Genomic DNA, 19403 nt, shown 5'->3' with positions numbered 1-19403 from the left:
CCCTCCCTCCCTCCCTTCCTTCCTTCCTTCCTTCCTTCCTTCCTTCCTTCCTTTCTTTCTTTCTTTTCTTTCTTTCTTTCTTTTCTCTCTTTCTCTCTCTCTCTCTCTCTCTCTTTCTCTCTCTCGTGCTCTCTCTCTCTTTCTCTCTTTCTTTCTCTTTCCTTCTTTCTTCCCTTCTTTCCTTTCTTTCTTTCTTGACGGAGTTTTGCTCTTGTTGCCCAGGCTGGAGTGAGGTGGCGCAATCTTGGCTCCCTACAACCTCCACCTCTTGGGTTCAAGTGATTTTCCTGCCTTAGCCTCCCAGGTAGCTGGGGTTACAGGGCACACATCACCATGCCTGGATAATTTTGTTTTTTTAGTAGAGACGGGTTTCACCATATTGGTCAGGCTGCCCTTGAACTCCTGACCTCAGGTGATCCACCTGCCTGAGCCTCCCAAAGTGCTGGGATTACAGGCATGAACCACCGGAAAATATCATTTCTAAACAAATATTTATTGAATTGGTATGTTAGCTAAATGCCTCATTTTGGCAGATAATTCAGAAGTTATCTTGTTAGTGTTTTCCTTAAATCGAATTTTATGATTTTTAAAAAGTTTCTTGGTCATGTGCCTTTTATTTTAGCTCCTTTCCATGAATAATGTATTTTAGTTAGTTGTTTTTAAAATTTTAGTACATACCTTTCAAGGTACCTTACATAGAATGATTTTTCACATTTATTTCTTGGGTGAACTTTTTTTTTTTTTTTTTTTTTTTTTTGTGGAATCTCACTCTGTCTCCCAGGCTGGAGTGCAGAGGCATGATCTTGGCTTGTTGCAATCTCCGCCTCCTGGGTTCAAGCGATTCTCCTGCCTCAGCCTCCCGAGTAGCTGGAACTACAGGCGCATGCCACCACGCCTGGCTGATTTTTTGTATTTTTAGTAGAGACGGGGTTTCACCATGTTGGCCAGGCTCGTCTTGAACTCCTGACCACAAATGATCCACCTGCCTTAGCCTCCCAAAGTGCTGGTATTACAGGCATGAGCCACCACGCCTGGCCTTGGTTGAACATTTTCTTGATACATGGTGTTTCTAAAAGAGTGGGTTATCTTTCCCCAATATTAATGAAAAGACTTCATCTTGCAAAAACTATTTATTTATTTATTTATTTATGAGACGGAATTTTGCTCTTGTTACCCAGGCTGGAGTGCAATGGTGCGATCTCGGCTCACGCAACCTCCGCCTCCTGGGTTCAGCCAATTCTCCTGCCTCAGCCTCCTGAGTGGCTGGGATTACAGGCATGCGCCACCATGCCCAGCTAATTTTTTGTATTTTTAGCAGAGACGGGGTTTCACCGTGTTGACCACGATGGTCTCGATCTCTTGACCTCATGTTCCACCCGCCTCGGCCTCCCAAAGTGCTGGGATTACAGGCGTGAGCCACCATGCCCGGCCCGTTATTTATTTTAAATAAATACCTTTGTTACTTAATAGCAGTGTTTGGACTTTTAACATGTAACACATATTTTGAGAATTTGGAAAATACTGAAATAAAGAGGAAAATAAAAGGTGCTTAAAATTCTACCACAGTTAATATTTTGGTGTATCTTTATTCCAGATATCTACATGTGCTCTCCTTTCTACTTCTTCAAAAACAACAACAAACTCAAATAGATATACAATGTTTTGTGTTTAATGTTTTCTATAGATACTGTTTTCTGGAGAAAGATTGTATTATTTATCAATAAACCTTTGCCTTCTGCAAAGAAAATGCCCATTCAAGACTATTTGTGTGTGTATGTGTTTTAATAGTGTGATATATAATGAAGTGTTTGCCATGGAATGTGTTTTTAATTTTCTTTTCTTGATAGCCCTTTATATTTGGGGTTTCTACATCCATGGATTCAGCTAATCATGGCTTTAAAATATTCGATAAAAAAGTATGGTTTCATTTGTACTGAGTATGTATAGACTTTTTTCCTTGTCGTTATTCCCTAGATGATACAGTATAAAAACCATTCACATAGCATTTATATTCGATTAGGTATTATAAGTAATCTAGAGATTACTAATCTCCAGCATATCTCAAGTATATGGAAAGTATATGGAAAGGTGTGTGTAGACTATATGTGAATGTTACACAGTTTTATATAAGGGACTTAAGCATCTGTGGATTTTGGTATCTGCGAGTTTTGGGGGGTCCTGGAAACAATTTTCCATGGGTACCAAGAGACAACTGTAATTGGTTATCCAGTTTGTTCTAAGAACTATAGATACTGATAATCATTGTTTCTAAAGTTTATCTTGTTAATTCTTGGATTACTGTTTCAGCTTATTCACAGACTCTAGAATTCACAATTTATTTTAATTCTTTTGGTAGAAATGGCAACTTGTAAGACATAGTTTTAAATGCAATTTGATTGCTGTTAATGAAGTTAATATACTGTTGTGTTCTTTCTCCAAAAGAGAGAAAGATGGAGTCTTATTTTTTTTCTTCATTATTCTCTATCACTATGGCTCAGCTTTGTATACTTAACCTTTCTACAGAGAATTCCTTGAAGCCTTGCCATCTGCTTTAGAATTTGCCAAATTCTTTGACTTTTTTTTTTTTTTTGATATGGCCTTCTGAGGTGACAGGCTGACTGATCTGACATAAAGAATGTGGAAAAAAAAGGGATGGGAAAGGGGAAAAAAGAATAAATATGGTTGGGGTTTAATTCTACCAGTGTATACAAAATTACATACAGGTGAGTTCCCCTGTTTTCACATATAGTGCTTTCTTAAAAATACACTGAAGCTAAATATATAAAAAGCAGACAATAGACTTTATATTTCATTTAGGAGTAGGAAGTGGAGAATACCCAAAGCACTAAAAGTAAAGTCTCTATTTGCACTTGACCTTGTAGGCATAATCCTCAATGACATATTTCTAGCATATTCTTTGATTCTGTTTTCTTCTATAAACACTTGAATTATGGGGCTAAATCCAGTAAGTATCCAGCTGATACTGAACATTTCTGCTTTTAGCTTACCTAATTCCCTCTCATCCATCCCCAAGCACATTCAACTTACATTTGCTGGAGTATAGGCTATATGTTCTCTGTTGTATTTCTGGCACTGAGACTAATCCTTGATACACAGAAGGTGCTCAAATAATATTTGTTGAATGAATGAGTATGTTTATCGTTTTCTTAATTGTGTAAGATTTGAGGCCTACTGTTCTTATTAGCATCAGTCCTTTGCTGCTTTTGTTATTTTTACTCATTTATATAAGATTATAATGGGAATAGCATGGTAAAGTATTGAAGAAATTTTAGGAACATTGTGTTATAAATATGGTGCTGCTGCAGAAGTTGAACTTTAGACTGGCAGGTAGCATTTCTGTAGAGTTGTTAAAAGTTAAACTATTAATTTGGCATTGTGAAGGCATTTTAGGGTAATCATTGATTAATGGGTATAAATGTGGCAATTGGAAGTTTTTGAATGTGTTAGACTGTGCATGTACAAGAAAAATTGGCAGAATATATGAATAACACAAAAATGAGGAAAGACCTCATACTTTAACAGACTCTCCTGTTACAGGGAGTATTCTGGTTTTAAGCAAGTTACAAATATTGTATTCCTAGATTAATATAGTTCAACAAGTACTTTGAATTCACTTTATCTAGAGTGAGGGATTTGTTAATATTTACAGCATTCTTCTTACCTGTACTTCCCAATGTGACATATTGAACATATTACCTTTGTTTAACCCTTCACATTTCACCTTGTCATTGTCAACTCATGGATGGGCCGAGAGATTTAGAGAATCTTTTGTGCCTTAAGCTCACAAGTTTGTGATGATCTAATGCTTCTTTTGGAACCAAGAAGGAGAATAGCTTCTGGAGAAGTTTCGATTTAGAGTACTTCTTCACTTTAAGGAGAGAATATGAGCTATACACACAAACACACATATGTATATACATATATTTGTATGTATGTATAAAAGTAGTCACTAGAGTGCTCTAATACCAATAGAATAGATAAGAATAAGACCATTTCAGCCTTTGTTCTTGGAATCCAACACTTTTATAACACAAAATTGAGTAAAAATACTGATAGCTCTTTAAATTATGTTACTGGCTTCATTGCTAAAGCCAGTATTTGCTTTATTCTTTAGCTCTGTATCTAGCCCTTAGAGGCTGTGGGAAGTGAAAAGATAACTTGGAGACTTAGGCCAAAACACTGTTTGCGAGAGTGTTGGGAAGATTAGATATCAACATTTTAGTAAATATCTTAGGATACATTCAATTTCATAGTATATTTTGAAGCCTAGAAATATCTATAAATAAATATAGTTTATTTTGTGAACTTAATTCAATATCTTTATCACTATGTTTAAATGCCAGATTTGAGAGAAGTGAACAAATATTTGAAAGATAATTTTTTTAAAGTAAAAGGAAATAATTCTTTCTTTTTTTTTTTTTTTTTTTTTGAGATGGAGGCTTGCTCTGTCACCTCCTCCTGCTGGGTTCAAGTAATTCTCCTGCTTCAGCCTCCTGAGTAGCTAGGACTGCAAGTACATGCCAGCATGCCTGGCTAATTTTTTTGTATTTAGTAGAGATGGGGTTTCACCATGCTGGCTAGGCTGGTCTTGAATTCCTAACCTTGTTATCCACCTTCCTCGGCCTCCCAGAGTGCTGAGATTACATGTGTGAGCCATCGTTCCCGGCTTTCTTGCCTTTCTTCATTCTCAAGATGCTCAGATCCTAGTTGCAGCTCCTAAATTGTAGTTCTCGTCTGGTTTCTAGTATGTATGCTGGTGGTGCTTAATGTTGAACTTTATAGGTTTGAAAACGCACCTCAGTTTTGAACTTAAGTTTCCATGTAGTGAAATGATACCCCATTACTAATTTCAAAGTAAAAAATTCTGTTTAATTAATTTACTGTTTAAGTGATACTTTTGCAATATTTCCCTTCTTGGACTTCCCATTCATGACAGTTTTTAGGCTGTAATAATTTAGAGTTTGGATGGTCTACATTTACCATATATAGTTGTTTACCCACTCTTTTTTTTTTAACATACAAGTGATGAAAATGTTGTCATGTGATATCTAAACAATTGATGAATACTTAGACTATATATGTACATACACACACACACACACACACACACACACACACACACACACACACACACTGCTAAAGAAAATTGTGGTCATAGAAAATTATAGATTCAAGAGTTAGGAGAGAGGGGTATCAGAATGCAATTAAAACCTTTGCCTAATGGTATTTCCCTTTTTATTCTTTTAGGTAAGCAGAATTTTGTATAGTTTCTCTACAGCATTCAAACGTTCTTCCAGACAAGTGTCTGATGTTAAAGACTCAATTATTCCTACCCCTGACAGTGATGTATTTACCTTCAGTGTCTCCTTGGAGGTAAAAGAAGACGATGGAAAAGGAAACTTTAGGTGAGGCATTTGGAAAGATTAAAAATTAACACTGTGTCTGGAGTATTGGCTCATATAAAGTTTCAGGAAACTTTGTTGGCATAAAATGTGTTGGCTTAAAGCCTCAAACTGATAAACATTTGGCTGATAAGTGAATATTTTTTATTCTCGTGCTTGTCAGATATTTCTTTATCTTTTTTTTTTTTTTTGAGACTGAGTTTCACTCTTGTCGCCCAGGCTGGAGTGCAGTGGCAGATCTCAGCTCACTGCAGCCTCCGCCTCGCAGGTTCAAGCGATTCTTCTGCCTCAGCTTCCCAGGTAGCTGGGATTACAGGTGCCTGCTACCACACCTGTCTGATTTTTGTATTTTTAGTAGATTCGGGGTTTCACCACATTAGCCAGGCTTGTTTCAACTTCCTGACCTCAGGTGATCCGCCCACTTTGGCCTCCCAAAGTGTTGGGATTATAGGCATGAGCCAGTGCACCCAGCCAGATACTTATTTTCTTAATGATTTTAAAAAATACTGGTATTATGGGAAATATAGTAAAATAATAAAAGTAGAATAACTATGATCTTATCAGACACAATCACTTTTAACATTTGGTTTCTTCTCTTTGTTTATTTCTAGGGGAACTTTTACACAATTATATATATATATATAAAGAAAAAAGGTGTGTATATATATATATATACACACACACCCCTTATATATATATGTATACACACACACACACACACACACACACACACTCACCTTTTTTTCTTTATGTTAAATGTTCTAATCAAAATTGTTCTTAAAAGTTACTGATAATATACGGTTTGACCACCACTTAACCATTTCTTTGTATTGTATATTTAGAATGTTTTCCTCTAGTTCAGATTTTAATAGGAAACTGTTATATTATTTAATGCTCACCTTTGTTCCTTAACTGTGCCTTTAATTCTAATAATAGTTGCTAGGTAGGTATTTCATATGTAGTTTTACATAGAAATTGAGGTCATGTCAAATACAGTTGCTCAAGATACTTTTTAGATAAGACAACCCACATTTTATACATTGATTGTTTTAATGAATTAATTTGCAAGAGTAGTCAGTCTTGCCTAGGCTAGAATTTGATTAACGTGTCCCTGCTATGTATCTCTTTGTCCATCTTTTATTGATACATTCATGGATATATCACAGTCATCTCAAATTCTAGGTGTCTGAAAGTATGCTCTTCTGACTTCCTTTGCCTTGGATTTCAGTTTTACAGGCACCTATGACCACCCAACCAGCTAAACCAGACATGTGACAGTCTTAAAAATTTTAAGTAAACATTATTTCTAAATTTGTTTTAAAACTAAAATTGAAATCATATCATGTAGTCTTTTTTGTGACAGAGTCTCGCTCTCTTGCCCAGGAAGGAGTACAGCGGTGCAATCTTGTTGCACTGCAACCTCTGCCTCCTGGGTTCAAGCAATTCTCCTGCCTCAGCCTCCTGAGTAGCTGGGACTACAGGTGTGCACCACCACACCCAGCAAATTTTTATATTTTTAGTAGAGATGGGGTTTCACCATGTTGGCCAACCTGGCCTCAAACTCCTGACCTCAAGGATCCACCTGCCTTGGCCTGCCAAAGTGCTGGGATTATAGGCATGAGCCACTGCACTTGACCATGTTGTCATTTTTAAGATCTTGCTTTTAACCTTGGTTAGCAGGCAAAAAATAAGGCTCTTGTAAATTCGATTTAAAAATTAATAATGACTTTGTTGCTGAGTATGAAATTTATAGTTTGTTAACTGTGGCAAGGTGAGAGTTTAGTATGTGTTGAGAATAAGAGTGTTGTTGCTTAAATACTTTGTTGTTTGTTTTAACCTTGGAATAGGTTAATTTAGCATTAGATTATTGGTAATTCCTACTCCTTTTGAATATTTCAGCCCTGTGCCTAAGGATAGAGATAAATTTTATTTCAAATTAAAGCAAGGAATAGAGAAGAAGGTTGTGATTACAGTGCAGCAAATTTCTAACAAAGAATTAGCTATTGAAAGGTAAGCAGCTTGCTCCTAAATGCTACCAAAAACTTGTATTTGACATTGTTACTGTCTCAGATGCATTGCTCATTGTGACTTTTCACTATACTTCATTTTCTCTAATTAAAAATGAGGATGATTAATAATACTTTCTCTAAGTTAGATGTAACTGGTTCATTGAAAATCTTAATTGCCGGGGTAAGTAAACATGAAATGGCTTTATTTTTTCAGTTATAACTGCTACTGAGTTTGTTCACGTCCCTTTTTCTTGTTGTTCCTTATTTAGATACAGCAAAATTGCTTTAACTTTTCAGTTACTCCCAATTAGTTTTTCATTTAGTTGCTGGAATTTCAGAACCTTTAAAAGACAGATACATGTTTTGAAAATATATAAATACATATATACTTGTGTGTCAGTTCACCGGAAAGCTATTCAGAAAACAAAGGAATGGTAGGACAAAAGATATAAATAAAGTCAATAACAAATAATAGATCTGGAAAAAATATTTGTAATATAGATGACAGAAAAAGTTAATATCTACATTACACATGAATTTCTTAACAATTGGTAGAAAGCAGAGGAGAAAAACAGGTCAGAATATAAATAGATCAGAGGAAAGCTATTGGATGGCTAATAAACATATGTAAAGAGATCCTGATTTACAAATAGATAGGAAAATGAGAATTATAGTAACCTTAAGAGGTCACATTGCAGAAATATGTAGTGATGGTGGGGGTATGAGGAAAAGAGTATTTTCATACTTTTAATGGAAATGTGAAATATATGTATGTCCTTTTTGAAAACCAATTAGGCAACATATATAAAGATTTTTAAAATACCTATAATTGGACTCATAAGTCTTATTCTAGGAAAGCTGTGCGATTGGAAATAAAAGTATGACTATTTAAGGACATATTTGTAAGGATGTTTATTAATAAACTTAAATTAACTCAAAACCTAGTACTTCTTTGTCTTTGTTGCTACAAATTTTTTAAATTGAACGTTGCTTTGTTATGCCAAAAAGAAGTGCTCAAAAAAAAATGATGGGGCATATCATAAAGGTAGGGTTTGAAGGGGCTCCAATTGGTTACTTCTGGAGTAATCTGAATAACAATTAACTACTTCAGTCAGTTATCAATCAGTACTGAAGTCAATTAGTACTTCAGTCAAACAACAAGGATCTTTATTAATTTAACTTTGAAGTATTGTTTGTAGTGGCAAAAACTGGAAATATAATGCCTATTTCGCTTCAAGGAGCAAGAGAATTTGGTGATGCTCAAGAGAAAGAAAAGCCTCTTCATCAAGACTGCTCTATACTGTGACAATTCCCTCTCTTTTCCCTTTACACTCTCTAGACTGGGATGAGGGCGGGAGGCAATTGAAGCGCTGGCTGATGGCATCATGGCCACTTCTATTCCTCTTAAATCTAGGAAAGGTATCTGGCCCCCAGTTTTCTGCAGTTTTTGTTTTTAGAACATAGGCTATTTAGCTCCACTTTGTTCCCATCTTTGAATCCTGCCAGGTAACAGGAAAAGTTCTATTCAGCATCTTGGTACAGTGATGTGTGCATATGTTTTTAACTGCTTGCAAAGTTTGCCGTATTTTATCAATTTTAAGATGCAGGTGTTTTCATATTGAACATCCCTGAAATTGTAGTTTGTCTTAAAATTGATGGCATTTTTTTTTTTTTTTTTTAATACTTTAAGTTCTGGGATACATGTGCAGAACATGCAGGTTTGTTACATAGGTGTATACATGTGCCATGGTGGTTTACTATACCCATCAACCCATCATCTAGGTTTTAAGCCCCGCATGGATTACCTGTTTGTCCTAATGCTGTCCCTCCCCTTGTCCCCAACTCTGACAGGCCCTGATGTGTGATGTTCCCCTCCCTGTGTCCTTGTGTTCTCATTGTTCAACTCCCACTTATGATTGAGAACATGCGGTGCTTGGTGTTCTGTTCCTGTGTTAGTTTGCTGAGAATGATGGTTTCTAGCTTCATCCATGTCCCTGCAAAGGACGTGAACTCATTTTTTTATGTATGCATAGTATTCCATGGTGTATATGTACTACATTTTCTTTATCAAGTCTGTCATTGATGGGCATTTGGGTTGGTTCCAAGTCTTTTCTATTGTGAATAGTGCTGCAATAAACATAGGTGTACATGTGTCTTTATAGTAGAATGATTTGTAATCTTTCAGGTATATACCCAGTAATGGGATTGCTGGGTAAATGGTATTTCTGGCTCCAGATCCTTGAGGAATTGCCACACTGTCTTTCACAATGGCTGAACTAATTTATACTCCCACCAACAGTGTAAAAGTGTTCCTATTTCTCCACATTCTCTCCAGCATCTGTTGTTTCTTGACTTTTTAATATCGTCATTCTGACTAGCATCAGATAGTATCTCAGTGTGGTTTTGATTTACATTTCTGTAATGACCAGTGAAGATGAGCTTTTTTTTTTTCATGTTATTGGCCACATAAATGTCTTCTTTGAGAGGCACTTTATAGTTGTCACTTCTTTTTCTTGATGATATAAAAAATAATGGTGAGTCTTAAAATTGATTGCTTTCCTAAAATTGATGAGAAACAGCTGAAGATAGGTATTTTTGATGTTGAATATTACAGTTCTTAAAGAATATGATTAGATTTTACATACAGGAAGCTTTTAGTTTTTAGGGGTAAGCATTATATATAGCAGTGTTTTAAACTTTTTATTTGGAAGTAATTTCAAACTTACAGAAGAGTTAAAAACAATAAAACTAGTACAGCAAAGACCTGTATACTCTTTACTGAGATTGTTACCAATATCTCAGTGTTACCGATGTTACCCAAATCTCAGATATTGGTGACATTTTACCTGATTTGTTTACATTCTTTTTCTTTTGAGACAGAGTCTTGCTCTGTCACCCGAGCTGGAGTGCAATGGCGTGATCTTGGCTCACTGCAGTCTCCGCCTCCTGGGTTCCAGCAATTCTCCTGCCCCAGCCTCCTGCGTAGCTGAGATTACAGGCATGAACCACTACACCTGGCTAATTTTGTATATTTTTAGTAGTGACAGAGTTTCGTTATGTTGGTCAGGCTGGTCCTGAACTCCTGACCTCAAATGATCCGCCTGCTTCAGCCTCCCAATGTGCTGGGATTACGGGCATGAGCCACCACGCCCAGCTTGCATTCTCTTTCTCTTTCCCTGCTACTCCCTACGCACACACAATTGTTTTCCTGAACACTTTTAAGAGTGAGTTAAATACATCACGGCCCCTTTCCCCTAAGTGCTTTAGTGTATATTGTCCAAGAATAGGGATATTGTTTACGTCCCCACAGTATACTTGCCAACTTAATTGAATTTGGCATTCATACACTACTTTTAATTTAACCTACCGTTTGCCTTCCTATTTTGCCAGTTAGCCTAATAATATCCTTTTCCCCCCTCCAGTTTAGTATTCATTCTAGGATTAGGTATTGCATTTAGTTGCCATATGTCTTTAACTTTCTTTAATCTGGAACACTGCCACAACCTTTCTCTGTCTCTTAAGACATGGACATTTTTGGAGAATACATCCCTTTCTCTTCTTTTAATGTAACATTGCTCATTTTTTTGGCTGTAATATTTCCTTGTGATTAGATTCAGATTATATATTGCTGCATAGGTTATGTCTCCTTTCTTCACAAAGTATCACATCTGCAGGTGCTTATAGCCATCTGTCCCTTGATGATGATGTTAACTTTGATTACATAGTTAAGATGTCTGATTTCTCCCCTCTATAATTACTTTTTTCTCCCTTGCAACTAGTAAGCAGTCTATGAGGAAACACATTAAGACCACGAAAATATATCTTGCTTCTCATCAAAATTTCCTCCTTAATTTAACATTCTTTTATGATTCTTGTTGGATCTAGTCTGTACTATGATGATTGCAAAATGATTAATTTCTCAACTCTTGCCTTCTGTCTATATTTTGCATTCAGTCCTTGACATCCTGATGTAAACCAGAGCGTTTCCTCTTCTTCCATTTAGCTACTTATTATTGATGTAGATTCCTAAATTTAATCCCCCCTTCCTCTCCCTAGTACTATGTGATTGACTGAAGTACTTAATTATTTTGGTGTTCAGATTGTCCCAGAATTAGCCAGTTGGAGCCTTTTCAAACCCTATCTTTATGACATGCCCCCATCATTTTTTTTTTAGCACTTTTTAGCATAAGAAAGCATTTTTCAATGTAAGAAGCCTGTAGCAACACAGACAAAGAAGTATTAGGTACTGAGTTAATATAACTTTGAATAAATGTTATTTTAAAATCTTGGTCTTTTATGATTATGTGGTATATTATGCCTATATTGTGCCTCAATGAAAAGGAAGGCAATCCTTCCTTTTCTCAATAAGTTTCAAGCTTGATCAACTTGAATATAGAAACCTAGACAAATATAGGTTGAAATAGTTGAATGCCTAATTACGTATTTGTTCTTTGCTAACTGGGTAAAACATTTGCACACACATTTAAATATATTACCCAAAACAGTAACTTAGAAATGTTACTTTTTGCCACCCTTATATTCATAAAACAATTTTATAGGACTCATAATCATTAATATTGGTGTTTTCATCATCATTAAAGCTAATTTTTGAATAATTTTAAGGCATTTTTTTCCAGAGCACATTATGTCAACTTCTGCCTGAGTTGAGAGAAAATGTCTGTTGTATCAGTATATGCTACTATCAGTAGATATTTTACCAAAAACATAAGTACACATTTGTATACATTAGAACAATTGTTTTTAAAATTACTTTCAATACATAAATACTATATTGCTTTTATTTCTTTTTTAATTGATACAGAAGCATTGTATTATATACATGTTTTGAGATGTGTATACTTGTGGTATGGCTAAACTATTGCTTTTAACTAACTATCTTGCTTATGCTAATATCTAACACTTGCAACCATGGACTCATACATGCAACAGTAATTACTGAATCCCTGTTAAATTTCTTTGCTACCTTTTCCACTAATTTTGTCAGATAACCTCTGTAGACATCCAAAAGTTAATTGACTAAGATTTCTTCAGGTGAATGAATCTTCCCTAAACAATACCTTGTTCAGCATAACAGACAGAATTACCTGCGATACAGGAGATTTAGTAAATTCTAGGATTTTTCTATTTTGGTAAAAGAACGTTTGCATTTCATTGGGTTAAATGTGGTATTTAATATGTTTAAAGCAGACTGCAAACAGTGGAATTTAAGGTTGTCCAGCAGGTGGCAGTCTTATCAAGAACATTTATAACACCTCTGAATTTTTTTTTTAGACAGGGTCTCCCTCTGTCACCCAGACTGCAGTGCAGTGGTGCAGTCATGGCTCACTACATCCTCCATTGCCTGGGCTCAAGCGATCCTCCCATCTCAGCCTCCTGAGGAGCTGGGAGTACGGGAATGTGCCATCAAGCCTGGCTAATTTTTAATTTTTTTTTTTTTTTGTAGGGGTGACGGTCTCCCTATACTGCCCAGGCTGGTCTTGAACTCCTGGGCTCAAGTGATCTTGATTTGGCTTCCTAAAGTGCTGGGATTATAGGCATGAGCCACTGTGCCTGACCCAAATCTTTAATAACAGCTGCTGATAAAGTTCATTTGTAATATAAAAACATTGGCATGAAAGAAAATCTTCAAATTACAAAATTTTTGCCTATCTTCTGAAGGAGAAAATAAAATTTATCATTAAAAAATGTTATAATCATTTTTAAAATTATGTAAAATTATCAACATTCTGTTTTTTTTTGTTGTTGTTTTTGTTTTTGGTGACAGGGTCTTGCTCTGTTGCCCACACTGAAGTGCAGTGATAGGATCATAGCTAACTGCAGCCTTGAACTCCTGGGGTCAAGCTGTCCTCCTGCCTCAGCCTCCCAAGTAGCCAGGACTACAGGTGTCCACCACTGCTCTGGGCTGATTTTATCTTGTCTTGGAGATGGGGGTCTCGCTTAGTTGTCTGGCCTGGTCCCAAACTTCTGGCTTCAAGTGATCCCCCTCCCTCAGCCTTCCAAATGCTGGGATTACAAGTGTGAGCACCATGCCTGGCCAATATTCTGTTTTTTTGAAAAATATATTATGGAATAAGCCATTTCTCTGTGCATCCAAGGCTCCAGGGTTGCTTATATATAGATGTTTTGCAAATTACACTGCAGTTGTCTGTCTTGACCCCTTTGATAGCAAGTATTATGTTGTTTATCCCAGAATCTCCAGCATCTAGCATAGTGCTTGGAATATGGAGCTTTGTACTTAGCTACTTACTCCTTACTTAGAAATTTCTCAGTGCCAGGCACTGTTCTAGGTAGTATTTATGAGGTATAGGTACCATTATCTTCATTTTGCAGTTGAGGAAACGGAGGAAGCAGAAGTTACATAACTTGACAAGGGCTATAAAATTAATTTTTAACTAAGTACATCTAGTACTAGGACACATGTTCTTACTCTATACCGCTTCTTTTAAAAAACTTAGGTAAATAAATTAAAAGTTTATAAAATTTTATAAAGTTAGAGCATTGGCTAAATTTGTTGTAACATGGGATTAATAACTGAACATTGCCTGATAAAGTCCTATGTATTTTAGAGGATGTATGAAACTATTCTCAGGTCTTGAAAACTTTTAATATTCTTTTCCTTTTCTTGATTACCCATGTTGGATATCATATATTAAGCTTTATTTAATAACTGAATATAAAAGAGAAAGCAATAATAATAAATAGCCAGCATTTAATGATCACTGACTGTTTCATGGCCATTGAACAACTTGTCTTAACATGCGAGGAAGGTTTTATTATTACTTTTTTTTTTTTTTTGCCCAGGGTAGGGTGCAGTGGTGCAATATCGGCTAACTGCAACCTCCGCCTGCTGAGTTCAAGTGATTCTCCTGACTCAGCTTCCCAAGTAGCTGGGACTACAGGCACATGCCATCATGCCTGTATTTTTAGTAGAGATGGGGTTTCACAAATTGGCCAGGCTGGTCTTGAACTCCTGACCTCATGATCCGCCTGCCTCAGATTCCCAAAGTACTGGGGTTACAGGTTTGAGCAACAGCGCCCAGCCATTGCTTCATTTTTATAGGTGATGAAACAGAGGTTTAATCAGGTTAAGTAACTTTGGCTACTTGGCCAGAAACTGGTAGAGCCAGGATTTAAACCAGGGTCATCTGATTTCTGAGTGTGTACTCTTAAAGGCTAAACCCAATTAAATCTTGATTATAGACTAGGTTTAAAATTAAACAAACCAGTTTGAAGATCAATGAATTGGTATTCTTTCGAGTCTTGTCAGCAGAATTTAAAAGTAAGAACATATATGTTAGGGCATTCAAGTGATTGCTCAGGAATTTCAAACCCTCAGTGGCTTGGGAGAAAAGCTGGTTTGTAGAAGAGAAAGCCAACATTAACGATTAAGAGGAGGAAGCAAGATCATTGTATATGAAATGTGTGAGGAGTGGTATGATGAAGCTTACTTATTGAGTGGCTCCAGCTGAGATGTTAAAATGTGTGCACGTGAGGTCAAGCTTTTCTGGTCTTCCCAAAACAGAAATGGCGATCATTTCTCTCCCCGACTAGCTGCCATTATTATGGGTTTTGGTATCGCTACATACAGAAATATTGTAAAAGATTTTCTTGCACACTAATACATTGATATGTATTTTTAAAGCCCTGATGGTGTTTAAAATATATTATTACTGGTACTGTTACCTAAAATGCACTATTACTAACCACCCATGTGGATGCTTTGAATAGTTTGTTATGTTCAGTATTCAAAAGGTGAGAAAGTGCTCTGTCTAGTTGATGTTTTTTGCCAAGTATTACTTATTATTTAATGATTAATTGATTCAAGATAAATAATACCATATACATTTAGAAAGTGGGCCTCTTTATTATTTCCTAACATGAAGAGGTTCTAATAATGGTAATTTCAGGCCTTGGGTAAGGGTAATCGGGAAACAATTTTTGGCTGTAGGGTTTTATGTCTGTCTTATCACTCTGTTTTTGGGGGCCTGCCCTCGTATTATACTTGTGCTAACCAGAATGAAGTAGTGATACAGCAAGCAGAATATGATTAGAGTTGTTAGAAGCACACAACTCAATTTGCAGTAAGTAGCATGGGCCAACACTGTTGGTAAAGAAGGACCTCCATGAATCAATTCTATCTCATATTGATTTGGGGAGATACAATCATTATATATACATTAGAAAAAAATAGCACATTATTTCTAAAAGGCAGTGATCATATTAGATCATGTAGTTTGCTCATTTGCAGAGGTCAGTGATGTATCTCTTTCAGTGGCAATTTGTGCTTGCTGGTTTGCAGCACGAATTGTATAATGAGAAACCAAAGTGATTAGAACCACACCCTGTAGCATGGGTGATTGATGGTACCTTTCCTTGCATTATTTTCTTGAGGAAATGATTTCCTAGACAAGGATTACTGAAAAAATCACCCAGGGACTCTTTTCTTCTTATGAAACAGTTTTAGTATGATTTGACATCACTAAATTCAATGGACAGTAGAATTTGAATTGCTTATTATTTTTTGACTCTTCTAATTTGATGTTAGACCACTCTGAAGGTCTTTTGCCGAATTTACTTAGTACTTATTTTTGCTTTCACCTTAGCAAGTTGTTACAATGTTATTTAGGAAAAAACCCAAGTTACTGTCTTTAAGTTGCCTAGATGTTAGTAGGATTTGTATGTTTTATTTTCTTCTGTAAATTAGTACATTTATGAACTTTTACAGCAAAATAAAGATTTTAGGTGTTCTAATAATTTCACTTAAAGGGTATCATTCCTCCCCTTCCTGAAAATGAGAATAGATTAGTGGGATGACCCATATTCTGCATAATATTTTAAAAGCTGCCCTGTGAGCTTATTCACTTGTATTTTTTCTGTTTTCTTTTAAGTCACTAGAAAGATAACTCTCTTTTTCCTTAGGAAAACAGGTATTACTTACACAAAAGTACTTTCATTCTTCTCTGTTAGTGATTTTCATGTGACAATTGATAGAAAGCTATTGGCATCATCAGGTGCTTTGGGGAGTGGAAAATTGGAAGCTTCTATCTGACTCTCAGCCTTTGAACTGAAACTTGTAATTAGTACAGAATTTTAAGCATCTTTTCATTGCTGGCTTCTGTTGACATCCAGTGCGGAGAGGCAGCATCATGGTTTAAGTATTAAATGTGTATGTAGTACTATTACCTTTTCAGCATTGTATTTTAAGAAATACTTATTGCATTTCTTAATACAATATAAGAAATATATATTGTCTGTAATGTTGTATTCTCATAAATTGATTGATTCTAGATGTTTTGGAGCTCATTAAAAGAATTCCAGTTTCAAGTAATTGTAGATGCACAGGAAATTGCATTGCCTCCCCATTTCCCACTATGGTAACATTTTACATAACCATAGTACAACATCACAGCTAGAAAATTGGCATTGGTACAATTTGCAGACCTTTATTGCAGATCTTTTTGAATCCTTTTATAATATAATAATTTAATTTATTGGTTTAAGAAATTTGGACTTGTAACACTGGCTGCTAAGTAATTAGAAGAGATGGGGTATTTTAAGTATATCCTATCCAGTTATCAGGTTATTACCCCTTGGTTCCAAATCTGTCCTCTTACCTGATTTGCATTAATGGAGATTTAAATATTTCTTCTTTGCAGCAAGCACAATATTGAATTATGCCAGTAGAGGGTGTTGCAGGGACACTGCAGGAAGATGGGTTTCTTTTGTTTCTGATGTGCTACATCTATTGTTTCTTGCTCTTGCTACAAGTAGATCCAGGAACATCCAGTGATGCTGCACTTCTGCTGATGTTCTGTTCAACCCAGCTGTGCGCCCAGTGGATGCAGTCCCTCCGTGAGCTCATAACTTTGGTTCTGTCTCAGTGAGGCCCTCTTACAGTCCTCCTGACGCAGACACTGTGCCTCCGGCCTCGTACCACCCTGCCAGTGAGCTGGCTCAGGAAGTCCTGATTTGCTTTGCCTACTTGCCTGCCAGCTTTTGCTGGCTGCAGCACAGAGGGTTGTTTCTTGCTTGCCTGTGGCCTAGCTTTGCCTGGGCAGTCCAGCAAACTTCTTTGCTATTCATAGGGCTGTAATCATACCTTCTCCAATGAGGTCTGGATACCAGCTTTGGCAAAAGAACCCCATTTCCAAGTTTGTTCTTCCTTGGGATACTCTCCCTTAGCTTTAGGGTTAGAATTTTCTTTATAGTTACTCTAGTATGAGAATTAATAATTCTTTATAGTAAATTTTCCCTGTTTAAATTACTGTGTTTTCTGTCCTAATTGAATCCTGACTTACAGTATCTAATTGAATTAATATCTAATAATATTAAGCAGTCCATAAAGTTTCTGATACTTTTCCAGGACGAACAAAACAAAAAATGGTATTTTAGATAATCTTTTAATTGTCATAATACTGGCAAGAAAAAAGCTAGTATTTAATTATTTCTACCATATGTTTATTTCTATTCCATGCAGTCTTTTTCATACTAAAGCGTGAAATCCTGCAAAGTAGATTATCTTTTATTTACTTTTTTGACCGGGAGTAGGGAGTTAAAGCATGTTATTTATTTTGACTTGCTATGAAATCTAGCTTATAATTGGCCAAACAAGTATTTGAATCAAGACCACCTTGCTATAATTCTTAAAGCCTTTTCATTTGACTCTTCTGTATGCCTCTTTTTCTTTCTTTTTGGGCTGGGGGATGTTTACAGGGGTACGTATTAAGTACCTATAAATAGGATATGATTATTTTATGTTATTTCTCTAGTAAATATTGTTTAATTACTAATATTTGTATTTATAATGGTAGCATAGTTGTTTTATTCCTTTATAAAGATCTTTGGATCATTTGAAGGGAAGACGGAGGAAGACTTAAACATTGTTTTTTTTTTTTTTTTTTTTTTTTTTTAAGTAGGACTTTAGGCAATTAATTAAAACTTAAATATGTATTATAGGTGAAATTTTGTATTTGTTGCTTTAAATATTTGATTTTAACAATTTTCAGTATATTTTAATAAATTTACTCATTCTTTTTATTTCCTTGTTATTTAAAAATTTTTATTTCCTTGTTATTTAAAAAAATTTTATTTCCTTTTTAAAGTTTTATATAGGTGAATTATTTCATTATTCCACTGTGCTGCAGGTAACTTAATTTTTTTATAACATTAAATGTCCATGCTTTTAAGGCTAATTTTCTGCTTGTATACTATAGTTTATTCCATTTTGCCTTCTCAAAGACATTGCTTGAGCAGCCTTTCTTCTACCACACTTGCTTGTTAGATTAGCCCATCCAGCCTCATGACTCTAAATAGATCTATAAATGGATGATTCCAAATGTTTATCTCTGACCTGTGGTCTCCAAACTTATATATTCAACAACTTGAGATCTTCATGTGCCATCTCAAAGTTAATGTGTTCAAAAATCGAGCTAAAGAATTAAGTTTGACATTGTCCCAAACTTGTTCCTCCTGTAATTTCTCACAGTCTTATTAATTTGTAACTTGATCTTTGCAGTTACTGTGGATGAGAAACCTGGAATTTTCAACTCCTTTTTCTCTTACTCTACATCTAATTCTTCATTAAATCATATTAATTCTACTTCCAACTATGTAAAAAAAGATAAAACTAGAGGAAAGGGATTAAAGAAAAATACACGAATAGAAATGGGAGAAAATGTAGATTGTAGATAAAAGAAAAAAATTAGATCAACAAAGAAATGACAATTGAGAGAAAAAGAAACAGGAACTCCAAGTGGACTCACTAGTATTCTTATTTTATCAAAGGTAATATAGTTGCTTTTGCTGTAAATTTTCTCATAAAATTGAATTAATAATTTTTTGCTCATGTTTGGTTCAACCTATCTACATGTGTTTTGTGAGTGATATCAGGAATAACTAGACTGTAAAATCAGCCTTGGTGAAGAAAAATGGACTTTTGGTAATTAGCTGT

The 19403-nt window shown here is 35.5% G+C and overlaps 1 protein-coding gene across 4 annotated transcripts in view; it reads left to right on the top strand.

The window, feature by feature from the left end:
* Nucleotides 1-19403, top strand: part of RABGAP1L (RAB GTPase activating protein 1 like) — a 718780-nt gene that overhangs the window by 72332 nt on the left and 627045 nt on the right. For 3 of the 4 annotated variants that reach the window (XM_032291661.1, XM_032291664.1, XM_032291662.1), the window contains 2 exons: nucleotides 5269-5426; nucleotides 7323-7433. In XM_032291661.1, the coding sequence (XP_032147552.1) occupies nucleotides 5269-5426; nucleotides 7323-7433 (269 nt within the window). Of the gene's footprint in view, nucleotides 1-5268; nucleotides 5427-7322; nucleotides 7434-19403 lie in introns of those variants that run through there. The other variant, XM_032291663.1, reaches the window with a different exon arrangement.

This window comes from Sapajus apella, unplaced genomic scaffold (assembly GCF_009761245.1).
Source record: "Sapajus apella isolate SASKATOON/1434 unplaced genomic scaffold, GSC_monkey_1.0 scaffold25, whole genome shotgun sequence".
Taxonomy (NCBI): domain Eukaryota; kingdom Metazoa; phylum Chordata; class Mammalia; order Primates; family Cebidae; genus Sapajus; species Sapajus apella.
The sequence above is the reverse complement of the archived record's forward strand: the minus strand, read 5'-3'. Positions and strand labels throughout refer to the sequence as shown.